General features: G+C 41.6%; 2 protein-coding genes across 2 annotated transcripts in view; both read left to right on the top strand.

Annotated features, from left to right (window-relative positions):
* The window catches only part of LOC107122977 (vomeronasal type-2 receptor 26-like), a 38,482-nt gene extending 37,660 nt beyond the window's left edge, over positions 1-822 (top strand). Inside the window, exon 12 of the mRNA XM_015426127.1 lies at positions 581-822. Coding sequence (XP_015281613.1) covers positions 581-822 — 242 coding nt within the window. The remainder of the gene's footprint in view (positions 1-580) is intronic.
* A 622-nt stretch (positions 823-1,444) lies between these two features.
* LOC107122978 (vomeronasal type-2 receptor 26-like) lies at positions 1,445-12,152 on the top strand. The gene is made up of 5 exons (XM_015426129.1): positions 1,445-1,587; positions 2,941-3,232; positions 6,829-7,056; positions 8,271-8,397; positions 11,254-12,152. The coding sequence occupies exons 1-5, from the start codon at positions 1,445-1,447 to the stop codon at positions 12,150-12,152; spliced, it is 1,689 nt and encodes a 562-aa protein (XP_015281615.1).
* Positions 12,153-17,608: the final 5,456 nt, after the last annotated feature.

Consider the following 17,608-nt stretch of genomic DNA (forward strand, 5'->3'; position numbering starts at 1 on the left):
GGTGGGGCTGAGAGAGCTCTGACAGAAACTGCTCTATTTCAAGAACAGCTCCTAAAGAACTATGGCTTGCCCAAGGTCATTCAGGAGGTGCAAGTGGAGGAGTGGGGAATCAAACCCGGTTCTCCCAGATTAGAGTCCATGTTCTTAACCATTACACCAAACTGGCAAAAGCTTCAGCCCCCTTGGTTCCAATTAAATCTACTGGAATCGAGACACTCACATGACTGAATGTTAGCGACAACTCAATTCTGTTTGCAATTTCATGAAATCTTGCTGGTTGGCATTTAAAAATGGGAAATTTGGAATTTCTTAATACTCTCCAAAGGGTGCATATCATTCTTTTGCAAAAAACAAACAAACCCTGGCTTAAAGATTACCTAATAGTATCTAGTTTTTTTTCTAATTCAGTCCCAGCAGTTCAAAGTCGTAAATATGGCCAGCACTCTGCAGGTTTAGCTCTTCTCATAGCCTTGAAAATTAGAGCAGAAATCATTTGGTTAGACCCCTGCCTCCATTTTCTATGGCAGCTCATATAAACTCATTAACAATAATGTGATAAACATTATTTTTATTCCTCCAGTATGGACACAACAAGAAACAAAGCAAAATTGGTCTGACCATACAGGGATAAGTTATCCAGAAGCTCATATTTTAATAGGGGATAATTTGAATGTGAGAATAGGTCCCTTGAATGAAGTTCTTCAGAAATCTAAGCTACAGAATATATATCCGCTAAATATCACCGATTTTATGTCTGAATGTAAAGCTTGTGATTATGCTTTAATTGGTCTTACAAAATTCTTATATGAGATCTGGAAATAGTTAATGGTTACACAGATTTGGATGAGACTACAGAGTACATCTATAGTTCAATGACAGGTAGCCGTGTGGTTGATCATCTTATCTAACCAGCTTACTAAGAAAGCAGTTCAGTTTTCAGTAGACAATATACTGATTTAAGATCATCTGCCTCTTTTCTTAGAAATAAGAATGAATGGTTTTCATACAGTAGATAACTGGACAACATACTTCCCCAACTTTTCTACTTCATGTGATGTCATAGTCAACACCATTGTATGTGGAGCCTTATTGAAACTCCACAATTATCTCAAATTGTTAGGCATCACCCCAATTTTGCCATAATTGGTAACTGTGTCAGAAAGATTTAAATAATAGCTCTGATCATTTAAAGCTAAAGGTGGGGACTGTGGATTGTGCCAGTTTCGTGGTTCTCATATTAGCCTTTATTAGATCAATTTGGGGTTCTTGGAGGAAGGACAGCTTGACCAGACCATAGCAGCTGTTACAGAGATGAAAATCAACTGATTATTCTCTGTCAAGATTAGCACTTGAGATGGAAGTGGAAGTTATTTGGCTGCTGTTCTTTCTCTGGATACTGCCGCTGCCATCCTCTCGTTGCAGGCGACTCAGGGGTATATGTATTATGCCTGATGTCTTCTGGATCCCATATGGGTATTCCAAGATAGGTGATGCAGCCATTGGAGCGATTGCTACTCAGTTTGACTGCCTATTTGATCAAACATCATTCAGTGAACATCCCAGAACAAAATTTGTAGACGAGCTTGTGTAAGGGATATTTTTTTTCCTCTGATAATGCCAGGAAGTAAATACAAGACATAATGAGATAAATAAAACTGGATTCTATGGAGCCAGACCACTGCTCCATCTAGATGAATCTTATCTACTTTGAGTAGTTCTGACTTTGCATGGTCTTCTGGGTGACTTTTCCCAACTTTGAGATCTTTTTTGAGCTGGGAATGCCATTAATGGATTATTGGGCCTTCTAAATTCCATCTCAGGTTTAGAAATACCCACCATGACATTCATTTTTTTGAAAAGACATTTAGTTTTATTAAAATTGCATGTGCACACCTTTTTACATGACAGCTTTTAAAAAATTGCTTTTCCCTAACTCTTTTCTGCCATATCCTTTTTCATTAATACATTCCCTCCTTCTGTACTTTAATCTACTTCCAGCTCGAGGTTTAGTTCAAAAACATCAACGCTTCTGTTTTCTACTGTTATTCATGACTGTGTATTTCCTCTCTTTATCAAATTTCAAATACTGTGAAACTATTTTACATTTACGTACTTTGACTCCCAAATGGTTTGCATGTATTTTAAATAGTGTGGATTTCTATATCTGATTGTTTGAACCTCTTAATGTATTCTTCATTCTTGCACTGTCAAAGATTGATTCCAATGTGTTCAATATGATTTTTTTTAAAATCATATGTTCCCTGTTGTATTTGAAGTCATTGCTTTGTTGCAATTAATGATAGAGGTTTCAGTAACAGCAGGAGACATTCCAGCTAGATTTATTTACTGGTTATCTATTTATCGAGAAAATGTGTAGGCTGACTCTCTAGACCTTCTCAAGGCAGCTGAAAGTTAAAAGAATTTTAACAAAAGCATTTTAAAATTATGGTACAATCCACTAAAAATCCCTTCTAAAACCACTGACATTAGGATGCTAAAGCTCATTTAGGATTGTACTCTTCGACCCCAAAGACCCATTTATTTAAATAGAGAAAACGAGCTTTGCCATTTCATCACGATAAAGGACACGCTCAACTAAGGCTAGTTCACATTGATGCATTTTATATGTAAACTGATGGGTGATTAATCAGACTTTAACAATACAATTGATAACTTGTGGGAGTCTGCTGAAACATTTTGAAAGAAAGAAACCAATACATGCAGCATACTGGAGTGATCAACAAGCAAGGAAGGACTGTGCTATTAAAAATAAATCATTACCTATTTTTCCCGCATATATCCATATGAATTTAAAGAAATATAAACCTCAAGTCTCCTAACATATGTATAGCCTTTATGATGTATATTACTGCATGCTCTCATACAGATTGTTCATAAAGGGTTAAATTTGTGTTATACATAATGTAACTCTTTCTTTAGTGCAAGGCCAAAAAACTACCAGCATGTACTGTCCTTGGTATTTGCTGTGAAGGAAATCAATAAGAATCATGAGATCTTACCAAATGTCAGCCTGGGGTTCCACATCTATGACAGTTACTTGAATGCAAGGATGACTCATCACAATACCCTGAAACTTCTATCTACCCAGAAAAGGATTGTTCCCAACTTCAACTGTAACAACCAAATGAATCTGGTAGCTGTTATTGGGGGACTTGACTCTGAAGTCTCCTTGCAAATGTCTACCATCTTAAGCATCTACAAGACTCCACAGGTAAAATGAGTGGGTGATAAATGAAGCATTTGGAAGTCTAGATTAATATTTGCTCTTTCACTATTTTCTCAGGGAAGATGGGTGTAACAGAGACAAAACTACAAGCTTTGGTCGTTTTTCAAGAAAATATCTATGCTAAGGAAAACAGGTTTTCACAACCCATTACATTGTTGGGCTCTTTTTTGCCATTAAGTAACAGCTGGCTTGTGGCAATGTCATAGGGCTTTCAAGGCAAGAGACATGGAAGGACACATAGCAAACACGGATGTCTATGGTGGTCTGCCATCCAAGTACTAATCAGGGCTGACCCTGCTTAGCTTCTGAAATCTGGCAAGATTGGCCTAGAAAAAGCTTGAGATGCTTCAATTTTTAAGGGCAGCAATAATTTAGAAAGTGTATTTGCATTTTTATGACTCAGGAATTCTGCATAAGTATTTCTACCATACAGATTTGCTGCATCTGTTTCTCTAGTTGGAATAATTTATTGTCAATCATAACCAAACTTTACCCCCAAAAGGAATAAGGTATCTGAAAGCAATGACAGAGTTCTGCATTGGTGGTATTCGGAAGTCACAGCTGACGTATAGTGACCCCAATAGGTTTTTCAAAGCAAGAGATGAACCCTGGACATCTTTGTTGGTCCCCCATCCAAGTACTAACCGTGCCAACCCTGCTTAGCTTCCATGATATCAGACTATCCTGGTCTATCCAGCTCAGGGCTCTCTGCATCTTCTATGATCTGTTTTTAAATTTTAGATTGCCTACTGTATATTTCCTCCAGTGCTGAAAGGTAACACCCAGCTCCTTTCCTTATATCGGATGATCCCCAATGAAACCTTTCAATACAGAGGGATGGTCCGTCTACTTCTGCATTTCCAATGGACATGGGTTGGAATCATTGTGGCAGATGATGATAAAGGAGAACAGTTTGTGAGGACCTTGATACCACTGCTTTCTCAAGAGGGCATCTGTGCAGCTCATATTGAAAGGACACCACCACTGTCTCACGTTTTAGAGACAACTAATGCATTTGAACTGCTCCTGGCCAAGGCTGTTCCATTAAACAATCCCAGACTCCAAGTATTCATAGTAAATGCAGACCCACAGACCACATCATGTTTAAAATGGTTAATATACTTGGGAATATGGCATGGAGTTGTACGGAGCTTTATAAGTAAGGTTTGGGTTATGACAGCCCACTGGGATTTCTCGACACAGACAGTGCATAGGGATTTTGATATACAAATCTTCCATGGGGCCTTGTCATTTGCAATCCACTCAGAACCAGTGCTGGGATTTCAAAACTTCCTTCAGATGCTACATCCAGACTCACCAAACGGAGATGGCTTTATCAGAATCTTCTGGGAACAGGCATTCGGCTGTTCATTTTCGGGTTTTAAAGACAGCAAGGAGAACGAAAGAATCTGCACCGGACAAGAGAAGCTGGAGAGCCTGCCAGGTGCTCTGTTTGAAATGAGCATGACCGGTCAAAGCTACAGTATCTACAATGCAGTCTATGCTGTGGCACATGCTTTACATAAGAAGTACACATCCAGGGCTAAACTCAGCTCCTTGGTGGACAGAAGTAGATTGGATCCTCCAGTTATGCAGCCCTGGCAAGTAAGCTTTAACATCCAAAACAGTTTTTGTGGCATGGCAAATCTAAAGGATAATAAGAATTCAGAGAGTCTACAAACTGGTCAAAATGTGCACACAGGTTTCCTTTAAATCCTCTGTCTTTCACATGTTGATGACTTCAGTTGCCCTTCAGATCCCCCACCTTTTTCAGCCTATGGAAACCTTTGAACCTTTGAGACAGGTAGCGAGTACTACTCCTAAATGGCTGCATCAGAGCCAAATCCAAGATGGCTTGCCCCAGAGGCACAGCCAAGCTCCAAATGGCTTGCACCAATGGTGGAGTCAAACACAATGCCTCCATCTTTACTTTGCACAAAAATAGATGGAGGGGGATAAAAAGAAATGAAGGAAAGTCCAAGCAGGGGAAGAAGGGAGAAAAAGAAGGGTGATAAAGAGAAGGAAAGACTGAAGAGGGAACTGAACCACAAACTTGGGTGATTACCAGTCTTCCTCATGGGCTAATGTGGAAAAACCATTTCATTTGAGTGAGGGCAGCCAAAAACAAGTCATGTCTTACAGCTTCCCCACCCACTTTCAGGAAAGCTTGGTAAGTGCCATGGGAAGTACTAGTGGTCACCATGGTGCCCCCAGAAACTATATTAGGGAACCCTGCTCTGGATGATGCCACCAGCAATGTCCAGATAGTATGGTGTCCTCCACCTTTCTTTCTATCAACAAAACAAGCAGATATGTTTCATCCTGTCAGTTTCTCTCCAGTAATGTATGTAGTCTGAGAGTCCTTCCCATGCCAATCTGATGTATAGGGTTGTCACCACCACCACCCCAATAGGGACATAGGGTCCTACGTCTCCACCTGACATTTCCTGCCACTGTCCAAAGTGCCCCCCGTGTCCCTTTCCCTGGTCCTCCACTGGTTGCCAAGCTCGCTCAGAAGAAAACAGCAATATATGGGAAGGAGACAAGCTCTATTTGTGGACACTGAAAAAGGAATCTAGTGTGAGAGTGTAAGCTACTATCCTTAGAGATGTCTGCTTCAAGTCTCTCTCACACACTCTCTCTCTCTCACACACACACACACTCATTAAGTGATCTGCCAAAAAGTGCAATACTTTGTCCCTTCCATCTACAGTAAGATGTAGACAGAATTTCAGATATATCTTAGATAATAGATCTAAAGTATCTGCTTTTAAAGGGATGTTATTAATGGTAAGGGCCAGTACTGATAAATCATGAAAGAGCTATAATTAGGCTTTTGGATTTTTAAAGATTTTTTTTTTTAAGATAGCATGGTTTAGTTGTTAAGAGTGGTGGACTCTGATCTGGAGAACCAGGATTGATTCCCCACTCCTCCTCCGCATGGAGCCTACAGGGTGACAATGGGCCAGTCACAGTTCTCTCAAAAGTCTCTCAGTCCCACCGTCTCACAGTGTGCCTGTTGTGTGGATAGGAAAGGAAGGAGATTGCAAGCTGCTTTGAGACTCTTTAGGCTAGAGAAAAGTGGGGTATAAAAAACCAACTCTTCTTCCTCCTCCTCCTCTTTTCCCTCTCCCTCTCCTCCCCCCTCCCCCCTCCTCCCTCCCCCTCCCCCCTCCTTCCCCCTCTCCTCCTCCTCCTCCTCCTCCTGAGTGGCTACTTTGAAAGAGGGGAAGGATCACTGTGTGAGAGTATATTTAATCCTTTCTGTGCCTAATCCATGATTTAAAATGCTTCTGCACAACTACAATACACTCTGTGTGAGTAAGAAAGGGTTGTATGGGCACCTTTGATGGTCTTTTTGTGATTCAGGCACCAGTGCAACTTTGAAGGGCCAACATTGCAGGAAATATTTGGGCTCTTGCACTGTTAAGGGGAAAATGTCTCGTCTTTCCTCCTGAGCAGCCATAATTTATTCTATGACTATATTCTCTAGAGCGCAAAAATGTAATGATTGTGCTTGCATATTTAAAGCTATTCATTTTGATACGTTGTAAAACATATACTTGCATCCTTCGCTCTAGCTTAATTCTTTCTTGAGGAGAATCTCATTCAACAACAGTGCTGGAGACAGGGTGTTTCTCAATGAGAATGGTGAATTAGCAGCTGGATTTGATATTATAAACTGGGTTACTTTCCCCAACCAAACCTTTTCTCGAGTGAAAGTAGGAAAGATAGATCCACAGGTTCCACTGGGCAGAGAGTTCACCATTCATGAGGGAGCGAATACATGGCACACCACTTTTGATCAGGTAAGATCCAATTACGGGTTCTAAAATACAATATTGAAGACATATTAGATTCAACAAGCTTTTCTGCTGGTGAAAGGGAAGGAAGAATTCCCTTTGACCACCCACAGATATGATGCTGGGGGTCATGGTGGCTGCTTGGACAAAAGCTATGCTGGTTTGGGAAATTGACAGAGATGCACTCCCCTGTCATTCTATAAAGTGAAAATTGTCAATTAGCAGGGCTATTTTTGGGCAGGAACACACAGGAACGGTGTTCTGGCTGGCTCCCAAGTTGGCCACGCCCAGCAGGAACTCATTAGCATAATAGGCCACACCCAACAGCAGAAACTCATTAGGATTGGCTACCATTAGGGGTGTGTGGCCTAACATGCAAAGGAGTTTCTGCTCCCAAAAAAGCCCTGGGTTTTGTCAACAAACAAGGTAAAGAGAATAAGAAGCAAAAGGTGGGTGTGGCTGGATGACCACACTTCTGGTAACATGGAGGTGTAGCCTAATATGTGAATGAGCTGTGCTGTCAGGGGTATGGACTAATATGCTAATGAGTTCCTGCTGTTGGGTATGGCCTATTATGCTAATGAGTTCCTGCTGGGCTTTTTCTACAAAAAAAGCCCTGTCAATTAGGGTGACCGAGGCCATTTCTGTTCCCAGCCTAATCCTGAATCCAAATTGGAATAGGTCTAGACAGTCTGTCTCCTCCACAAACAGGGAAATTGGGTGACATGGAGTGAGGGGAAAAATTGGCTATGTTCTAATGTTGTCATAGACTAGCAGATGGATGGGTACAATAAGACTTTACTTTCAAAATGCTTTTCTTCTCTTTGAAGCTATTATTTGAAACCCAATTTGAAGCATTTTCCAAAATCAACTGGGTCATTACTTCTTCAATCATGTATACTGCTGCTATATGAGACCATCATGTCTTGGCGTTGGCCCACCTATTTTCCCGGCTGTGTAAACTGGAATTAAATGCATTGCACTGCCCACTTTAAATATTTAAATATTTTAAACTGGTCTTACTATATTATTGATTATTAATTAATAATTATTAACTTAGATTGTTCTGAGCCTGTTCTCGGGAAGGGCAGGATATAAATTGAAATAATAAATAAATACATAAATAAAGTAAGACTCTCTCAGAGAAGCAACTTTTCTTTTAACTTCATGAGGTAATTTAAGGGGAAGACATCAATATAGTTCCTTTTGTTTGTGGCTAGGTCCCACCTCTTGCTGTATGCAATGACAACTGCCATCCCGGTTTCAGCAAGAAAAAGAAGGAAGGGGAGCTATTTTGTTGCTATGACTGTGTTCCATGTCCAGATGGGAAGATTTCACACCGGGAAGGTCGGAATGATAATCCAAGTACTACAATACTACAACACTGTGCAGCATCATGCATTGACTTTATGCCCAATGGTATCTACATACAAAAGCCAAACTGGAAACTTCATGAAATCAACAAAGGAATGTTCAGTTGCAACATGGTCTGATATAGAAATATTCAGAGATGGTTAAACTAGGGATGCCACATGCTTGCTGGAGGCAGAAGATGTCAATGGCACTCCTGGGACAGGATGTTCTAGTTCCCTTCAGTTTGGGCACCGCAACTTCCGGTGTCACTGTGAAGCCAGAGGATAATTTTGAGGCTCCTTTCTTTACTTTTGGATGAGTTATGTCCGCTACAGACAGCCTTAACCCAATTGGAAATAGTATTGGTGGGCTCCTGCATGTAACTAGAAACAGGATCTTCTTATTCCCTTCCTTCTTTACAATGCCACTTCCATAGTCACCCTGAACTTGGTGGCTAATTCTCAAATGCCTGGCTTTGTTTTCTGATCAGCTGTACCTTACAGAGACCACAAGGATTTCCAAAGTGAAAAGCATGGGCTGGGGTGGAGATTATACAGGTCAGGATGTTCTAGTTCTCTTCACATTTGGCAATGTAACTCCCAACACCATCCTGAGGAGTCTCAAGACCATTTTGAGACTCCTGCTTTCATTTTCTGAGGAGTTATGGATGCCACAGCTGAAGAAACAGACAGATGACAAGAGATGACCAGACAGATAGCCAGACCCTTCTATTATTACAGATATTATTACAGATGAGCTATACCTGCCACAGTCCATCATAGCTTCCAGTGAAAAAATGGTGTGGTAAGGGTGTTTCTTGAGAGAACCTGGGCCAGGATGTTCTGATTGCCTTTGTTCTGAGCACAGTATTTGTGTGCTCCTACCTGTAGCATAGTTTGTTGTGGATCACAACAAACTATGGCAGGTCCTAAAGAGATGGGAGTACCAGACCACCTCACATGTCTCTTGAGAAACCTGTATAAGGGCCAAGAAGCGACAGAACCGGATATGGAACAACTGATTGGTTTAGCATAGGAAAAGGAGTACGACAAGGATGTATATTGTCACCTTGTTTATTTAATATATATGCAGAGTACATCATGCGAAATGCTGGCCTGGATGAATCACAAGTGGGAATTAAGATTGCTGGGGAAAAGATCAACAACCTCAGATATGCAGACGATACCACTCTAATGGCAGAAAGTGAAGAGGACCATAAGCGCCTCTTGCTCAGGATAAAAGAGGAGAGCACAAAAGTGGGCTTGAAGCTCAACATCAAAAAAACTAAGTTCATGGCATCCGGCCCCATCACTCCTTGGCAAATAGAAGGGGAAGTCGTGGAAGTAGTGACAGACTTCACGTTCTTGGGATCCCAGATCACCGCAGACTGTGACAGCAGCCATGAAATTAAAAGATGCCTGCTCCTTGGGAGGAAAGTGATGGCTCGCTCTTCCCTTTGGCCCGAACGTACATCTCAATTTCACACTATGTGCTGTGCAGCCACATTTTGCCCCGCAGCTTCGCCCGATTCCCCCACATCTACTCAATCCTCAAAAAACAGGACGGAGTAGACATGGGGAAAATCGGGCAAAGCTGTCGGGCAAATGCGGCCATGTAGCACATAGTGTGAAATTGACACATACAATCGGGGCAAAGGGAAGAACGAGCGCGGAGCAGCAGCTTGTGGGAAATCGGTCACATTCTCTCACCAAGCAGTAGAGGGATGAGAAAAATAAGTGTGTAGGGGGGAATATGGAAACATTAAGTGAAGGAAGACAGAAATGAATGAGAATCATGTGGAAAAGAAAGAGATAAATTAAAAGAGGAAAAGGTTGTTTTATCTTGCTACAACACCCTAACTACTGCTTTGTAAGATCTGGGTGAGTTGGGTGCAAGGAAAGGAAGAAAGGCTAGACTACTGGTGAGAATGACGTGCAGGCTGGAAATCATTGTAGCAGCTATCGGCGTGCTTGCTTGGATGTTAAATCTGTTAAGCAACTTTGCTGCAGTCTTGGAGAAATAGAAATCTAGCTAATCATAGGCTGTGATCACATACACCTTTAGATCTGATGCCTGATGGATGCCTGATGGATCTAAAGGGAGTGATAGGCAGCAAAATCTGGGAAGCATCCCACAGTCATCAGCAACCCATGCTGCTCCACCTCAAAAGCAGAGTTAAAAGACACCCGGGAAAGTCCAGTAATAAACAGGTTCTGATGGCCCATGGACGGAAATTTCCATGTCTGATCACTCAAGCACGCTCTCAAGCCATCGGGATGGTCTGAACAGGCCATCCCGGCTTGGTGCCATCCCCCCCCAATATGAACATCATCACATACTCCATAGGGGGCCCTCAGTGCGGAGGTGTGATTCCTCATTTATGTGCATGGGAAACAAAGAGCCAACCCCCCCGGGCTCACCTGCAGTTGCGTCTGATCACACAGTGATGGGCTGTGCCTGCAGCTACACAGGGAGGTGTGATCTCATAACTGCATGTCAAATTCCTCTGGAGGGAATAGCCTCCCTTCTCCTCCACTTCAACTGGCATGTGTGACCGCAGCCCTAGAGTGCTTTTTGCTATGCTCCGATTTCCCTATGCCCCTAGTGGTTGCAGCCAGAACTGCATTTTAAAAATAAAAAAGACATTCAGCTGTATGCAACATGATGCTGGCTTCAAGGGCCCCCTTCGAGGACTTTCTTCAAGCTGTTCCTGGGGTAGACCAGACCCCCCATCCCACCCTTGGTATCCCACTGCCTTGAGTTCCTACAAAGTAGAAAAGTAGCTAATAAAAGTTTTAGGGGGGAAAGGTATGACTGCATGATCAACACAGCATTGGTTCTATTTTTCAGACATGGATGATTGTTTCCAGTGTCCAGAAGATCAATATCCAAGCGAGCACCGGGATGAATGTCTTCCCAAGATCTATAACTTCCTCTCTTACTCTGAACCTTTGGGGCTCACATTGGCATTTTTGGCTCTGTCTTTTTCTCTGATCACAGCTTTGGTGCTGGGAATTTTCATTAGGCACCAGAACACTCCCATTGTCAAAGCCAACAATCGTGACCTCACTTTTACTCTGCTCATCCTCCTACTGTTCTGTTTCCTCACCTCCTTGTTATTCATTGGATGCCCTCAGACGGTGACCTGTTACTTCCGACAAACAGCTTTTGGCATCATCTTCTCCATGGCGGTATCTTGCATTTTGGTGAAAACCATCCTAGTTCTTCTGGCTTTCATGGCTACCAAGCCAGGGACCAGGATGAGGAAATGGGTGGGGAAAGGGCTGGCAAACTCCATCCTCCTCTTTTGCTCTTTAATACAATTAATTGTTTGTGCTTTGTGGCTCTGTACTTCTCCCCCATTCCCAGATCTTGACACGCATACTCTGGATAAAGAAATCATAGTGGAATGCAATGAAGGGTCAGCCATGATGTTTTACTGTGTTCTGGGCTACTTGGGATTTCTGGCCAGTGTCAGCTTCACGGTGGCTTTCCTAGCAAGGAAATTGCCCGATTCTTTCAATGAAGCCAAGTTTATCACTTTCAGCATGTTGGTCTTTTGCAGTGTTTGGTTGTCATTTATTCCATCGTACCTGAGCACCAAGGGCAAATATATGGTGGCTGTGGAGACCTTCTCCATCTTGGTTTCTGGTGCTGGATTGTTGGGCTTTATCTTTTTACCTAAATGCTACATAATTGTTCTTAGGCCTTGGTTGAACTGCAAGGAGCAACTAATAAGGAAGAATTAGAAACATAGTCCATGATTGGGGTGGTTTCTTTTACATTATCTTTCAACTGTGATGTTTACCTTGAAAGCAAAATGCATAAACACTGTTAAACTGTCCTTCCTCATTCCCCATTTATTTCCCTCTACTGAAGCAGCACTAACAGGGAAGGAAGAAATTCTTCCCTCCTTTATCAAAGAAAGGGGGTTTAAGAACTTCCAGAGTTATCTGAGCCAAGGAGATGCAAGTTTGAATCTCACCTCTTCTGTGGAAGCTTGGTGGGGGACTTTGGAACACTTAGATATTGTCAGCCTACCCTGTCCCACAGGGTTACTTCAAGGATAAACTGGAGGAGAGGAGAATCATGTATACTGGTTTGGGTCCCCATTGGTGAGAATGGAGGGGCTGTAATATTTGTTATACATCAAATGTTGACTGAACTTTGCAAAAGGGATGGGAACTCTTGTTGTTGCTTCATATGATAATGCTGCAGCTCTATGGGTGGGACACAAAACTGCTCATACAACATGCAATGTACCATTACATATCACAAGCATAGAGAACTTTTGGGTTGGTGTGTGGAGCACATGGGCACCCCTCTAGGAATAAATAACACTGAGTGCAACAGTGGGTTGTTGTCGACTCATTGGTTTGGATTCAGTGATGTGCAATTGAAAACATAAACAGATGTTGAGCAGCTGCACTTGTGCCTGATCTTGTACAAACACTGAGCCCTGCCGTCCTTGTATGTTATCATGCCCAGAAATAGTTGCATGGGGTCTTGTGCAAGCAGAATCACATGTGGATTGTTTTAGTGCCAGCAACTACCATGTTTCTCCTCTTGCCTTCCCAGTTATGCAACAGCTTTAGTGCAAGTGGAACTTTGGCAGAGGATCCAACAGTTTCTGAATCCACTGTAATCCCAACTGAATCCCAGTGAACACACTTGGCTTTAGGAAAAGAAGCATGGCTAGGGAAATGAGCAAGGCTGGAATGACAGAGAGACCAGTCATACAGATTTTCCTCCCCCAAAACAAGCACATGCAGTTCCTTTCAGTAGGCTTGGCATAAATCAATGTCTCTTTCTAAAGTAATTTCTACTTTTTCAATCTCTTATGATGCATCTCTTGCATGATGAATTTCATCAGTCCTGAGATTAGACAAACATTTCCCCCCCTGACTTTCTGATGCAAATTTGGCCTCATTCAGCACAATACTCTGGAGAGTTCACTTCAGTGCTGTAATTATCTCAGCTTGCGAACTATGCATTTACTGTTAGGGCAAGCTCAATAAAGAACATTGACAAAAAGACTTTACTATTTACTCAAATAGACATAAATCCTGGTCAAGGCTAGACATGGTGTGGATATCTACAGGGATGGTAAATGATATGTGGGAGACAGACATCCTCCCAGCTACTTTTGCAGACCACAGCCCAATCATGTTGACCTTACTAGATACACCAAGAAGAAAAAGATGGACTCTGAACACACTCCTTCTTAACGGAATCTAAAGTGGAATTTCAAAAAAAAATTAAAAAGAAAATATGCAACCAGAAGTCTCCATAGAAACAATGTGGGATACTTTTAAGGCATATGTTAGGGGATGGTTCATCAGACAGAATGCCTGGAAAAGAAAAACAAGATAACGGAAAAATCACCCAGATTCAAGAAAAAATTAAGAAAGAAGAAACTAAAATGAAGTCAACAGATGCTAACCTACAATTTGTTAAAAATAAAATTATAAACCTACAAAATCAGTTAAATTGCTTTTTAACCCAAGAAATTGCAAAGAAGATAAATTATGTAAGACAATATCATTTTGAAAATGCCAACAAGCCAACAAAATGGTTTGCCTACAAAATAAGAACAGAAAGAGAAAAGAAAATTATAAAGAGCTTAAAAATGAGGAGGGAGAAGAAAAATGTACTTTAAAAGATTTTTTAAAAGTGGCAGAACAGTTTTATAAGAGATTATATAAGCAAGAAGACATACATCAAGATAATATAAAACACGTATTTGAAAAATATATATAGAAAAAATTATCTGAAGACCAACATTTGTCTTAAACAAATCAATCTCTATGTGTGAAATAATTGAAGCAATAAGAAATCAAAAAAATAGGAAAACACCTGGGCCAGATGGGTTCCCTTCAGAATTTTATAAGATCTATGAAGATGAGGTGACATTAACATAAACAATAGGAAGTTGCCAGATTCTTTCAACGAAGCCAAGTTTATCACTTTCTGCATGCTGGTCTTTTGCAGTGTTTGGTTGTCTTTTGTTCCATCTTATCTGAGTACCAAGGGAAAATATATGGTGGCCGTGGAAATCTTCTCTATCTTGGCCTCTGGTGCTGGGTTTACAGTTTTTATCCCCCCCCCCCAATGCTATATAATTGTCAAAGCCCGGCTTAAACAACAAGGGCCAAATTATGATGAGAAACAAGTAGACTTTTAATTGTCTTGATTCTTTACAGTTGCTCAGTTCCCAAATTGTGATGTGTAATTATGAGTGAACTTGAAGGGAAAGTTCTTGAAATCAGTTCTGGAAGTGTAGCCAGGCTAATCTGTACAAACAGAGAATCTCAAAGCACCTGAAAGACACCCACCAAGACATTGTAGTATTAGCTTTCTCGCCATCATCTTTTGTCAAAGCCAAATAATAAGTACATAGTCTTATATTGTGGGGAGCTGAGAATTTGGTCATGTTCCCTTGTTGTATTGCATAATTATTTTAACACATATTAATAAATTGTATATAGTTAATAAAGTGGCCCTTGTTTAATCCAAATGGTTGTCCGTCTCGTTATTCCCGCTGTGGGGGCAAGCTCAGTTCCCAAATTGTGATGTGTAACTATGAGTGAACTTGAAGGGAAAGTTCTTGAAATCAGTTCTGGAAGTGTAGCCAGGCTAATCTGTACAAACAGAGAATCTCAAAGCACCTGAAAGACACCCACCAAGACATTGTAGTATTAGCTTTCTCGCCATCATCTTTTGTCAAAGCCAAATAATAAGTACATAGTCTTATATTGTGGGGAGCTGAGAATTTGGTCATGTTCCCTTGTTGTATTGCATAATTATTTTAACACAACCCCTTAAGGAAGGTGTTTTCTTTAGTTTCACTTTTCAGTTGTTACGTTGGCTGCTGGCTTTGACAGTTCTGGCCTAGCAGACCAAGACCAGGCCTTGCTTAGATTCCAATAAATGTATGAATTGTTTTTGAACTGTATGCTGTGAAATTATTGGTGGTGGGAAGTGCCATCAGGTCACAACTGACTTATAGCAACCCAATAGCACGAAACAAACAGAGATGGTTTGTCATTGCCTACCTCTGCATAGCAACCATCGACTTCCTTAGTGGTCTCCTATCCAAGTACTAACCTGGCCTGACCTTGCTTAGCATCTGAGATCTGATGTGATCAGGCTAGCCTGGGTTAAGCAGGTTAGGGCATCCCATTATTATACTAAATAATATAGACTAAAATGACATACATTAAGGAAATGTAGTTTTATGAGGATTGGGAACAAACTTTTTGTAAGTTGTGTCACAATGTATTAGGGGACCGCTGGTGGTGAATTTTTTTTTTTAAGTGGTGCAAGCTGAAGCATAGCAGCACTTCTGTGAAAAAACTGGAAATGGCAAGTGGTACATCTAGGAGTCATCAGAAACCCTATGATTTTACCATAGAGTTTCCATGAGTCCTACAGCTATCTATGCCACGTCTGTGGGGTTTTTTAACTGGAAATGACATGGCACTGCAGCCAGCATCATGTCCTCCATATCCCCACCCATAGCTCTCCTTCTGGTTTCCAGACATTGCCTGACAACCAATGTTCCCTCTAAGCTGTGGAGTCTCGTGAGCAAAAATTCTACTTTGTGAGCTACTGGCATTAAAGTTGTGAGCAAGCCGTTTGGCTCCTGCATTAATTAGTTTGCTCTGGAGCCATCCTTCCTGAGCAGAGACAAAAATGTGTGAGCTGGAGGATAAAAAACTGTGAGCTAGCTCACTCTAACTCAGCTTAGAGGGAACACTGCTGACAACCCTAAGTAGCACTAAATGGTGAGCAGCAGGACATTTACACTGCAATCCTAAGTGGAGTTATACCTGTTAAAAGACCAAGTCTGTTTAGGATTATACTGATAGATGCACAAGTTTTTAAGTTGTTTTAGTTGCTTTTGTTGTTGTTGTTTTTTCTCATACATTTCCCAAATTCCCAAACTGTAATGTGACTGGGAGCTAATCTTGGACACTTTCCCCTCCTGTCAAGTCACAGCTTATCCTATGGAGTTTTCAAAGCAAAAGATGTTCAGAGATAGAATCATAGAATCACAGATTTGGAAGGGGGCATACAGGTCATCTAGTCCAACCCCTTGCTCAGTGCCGGATCAGCCTAGAGCACCCCCAACAAATGTTTGTCCAGCCACTACTTAAAGACTGCCAGGGAGGCGGAGCTCACCACCTTAGTTGCTTTTGTTGTTGTTGTTTTTTCTCATACATTTCCCAAATTCCCAAACTGTAATGTGACTGGGAGCTAATCTTGGACACTTTCCCCTCCTGTCAAGTCACAGCTTATCCTATGGAGTTTTCAAAGCAAAAGATGTTCAGAGATAGAATCATAGAATCACAGATTTGGAAGGGGGCATACAGGTCATCTAGTCCAACCCCTTGCTCAGTGCCGGATCAGCCTAGAGCACCCCCAACAAATGTTTGTCCAGCCACTACTTAAAGACTGCCAGGGAGGGGGAGCTCACCACCTCCTTAGGCAGCTGATTCCACTGTTGCACAACTCTTACTGTCAAAAGTTTTACCCCTAATATCCAGCCTGGACCTTTCTGCCCTTAATTTAAATCCATGAATGTGAGTCCTCTCCTCTGCTGCCAACAGGAGCAGCTCCCTGCCCTCCTCTAGGTGAATGCCCTTCAAATACTTAAGGAGAACAATCCTGGTTTGCCATTGCCAGTTTCCTCATCACAACCCTTATATTCCTTGTTGGTCTCCTTTGTAAATACTGACTGGGGCCATCCCTGTTTAGCTTTTGAGATCTGATGAGATCGGGCTATCCTGGGCTATCCAAGGCAGGTCTTGGACAATTGTTAGAAATAAAATCCAGAAGAGGAGCCAAGGTGGTGATCTAGTAGGAGGAATAGGAAAGTGGGCAGACATGCCTGCCTCAGAGCATCTCCTGTCTTTGAGTTTCTGTTCTGATCCAAATGGAACTCCTGAAAAGGAAAGGAAAGTATTGTCGGATTTCAGCTAGAAATTAGGTTAAAGAGGAATTAAGACAATTTCTCTTACTAACACTATCTGTAATGTCATGTGATCCTCCGGAAGAACCAAGAGAGGGGGAGGTGCCAGTAATCCTAACAGAGTCCAGGGAAACAGAAACTCCACACAGGAAAGGAACCCAGAGGAGAATGGTGGACGATTATATGTTGATAATTAATAGTTATTTGACTTTATTTGTATTAGTTTCGTCA

Source organism: Gekko japonicus, unplaced genomic scaffold (assembly GCF_001447785.1).
Source record: "Gekko japonicus isolate JY-2015 unplaced genomic scaffold, Gekko_japonicus_V1.1 scaffold171, whole genome shotgun sequence".
NCBI classification, from domain to species: domain Eukaryota; kingdom Metazoa; phylum Chordata; class Lepidosauria; order Squamata; family Gekkonidae; genus Gekko; species Gekko japonicus.

What these genes read in the sequence shown, in the direction of transcription:
- LOC107122978 (XM_015426129.1), top strand. Translation starts at nt 1,445, where the DNA reads ATGCCTGATGTCTTCTGGATCCCATATGGGTATTCCAAGATAGGTGAT. An exon ending in AAATTTGTAGACGAGCTTGT is followed by an intron (nt 1,588 to 2,940) that starts GTAAGGGATATT and finishes CTCTTTCTTTAG; the next exon opens with TGCAAGGCCAAAAAACTACC. An exon ending in GGCACACCACTTTTGATCAG is followed by an intron (nt 7,057 to 8,270) that starts GTAAGATCCAAT and finishes GTTTGTGGCTAG; the next exon opens with GTCCCACCTCTTGCTGTATG.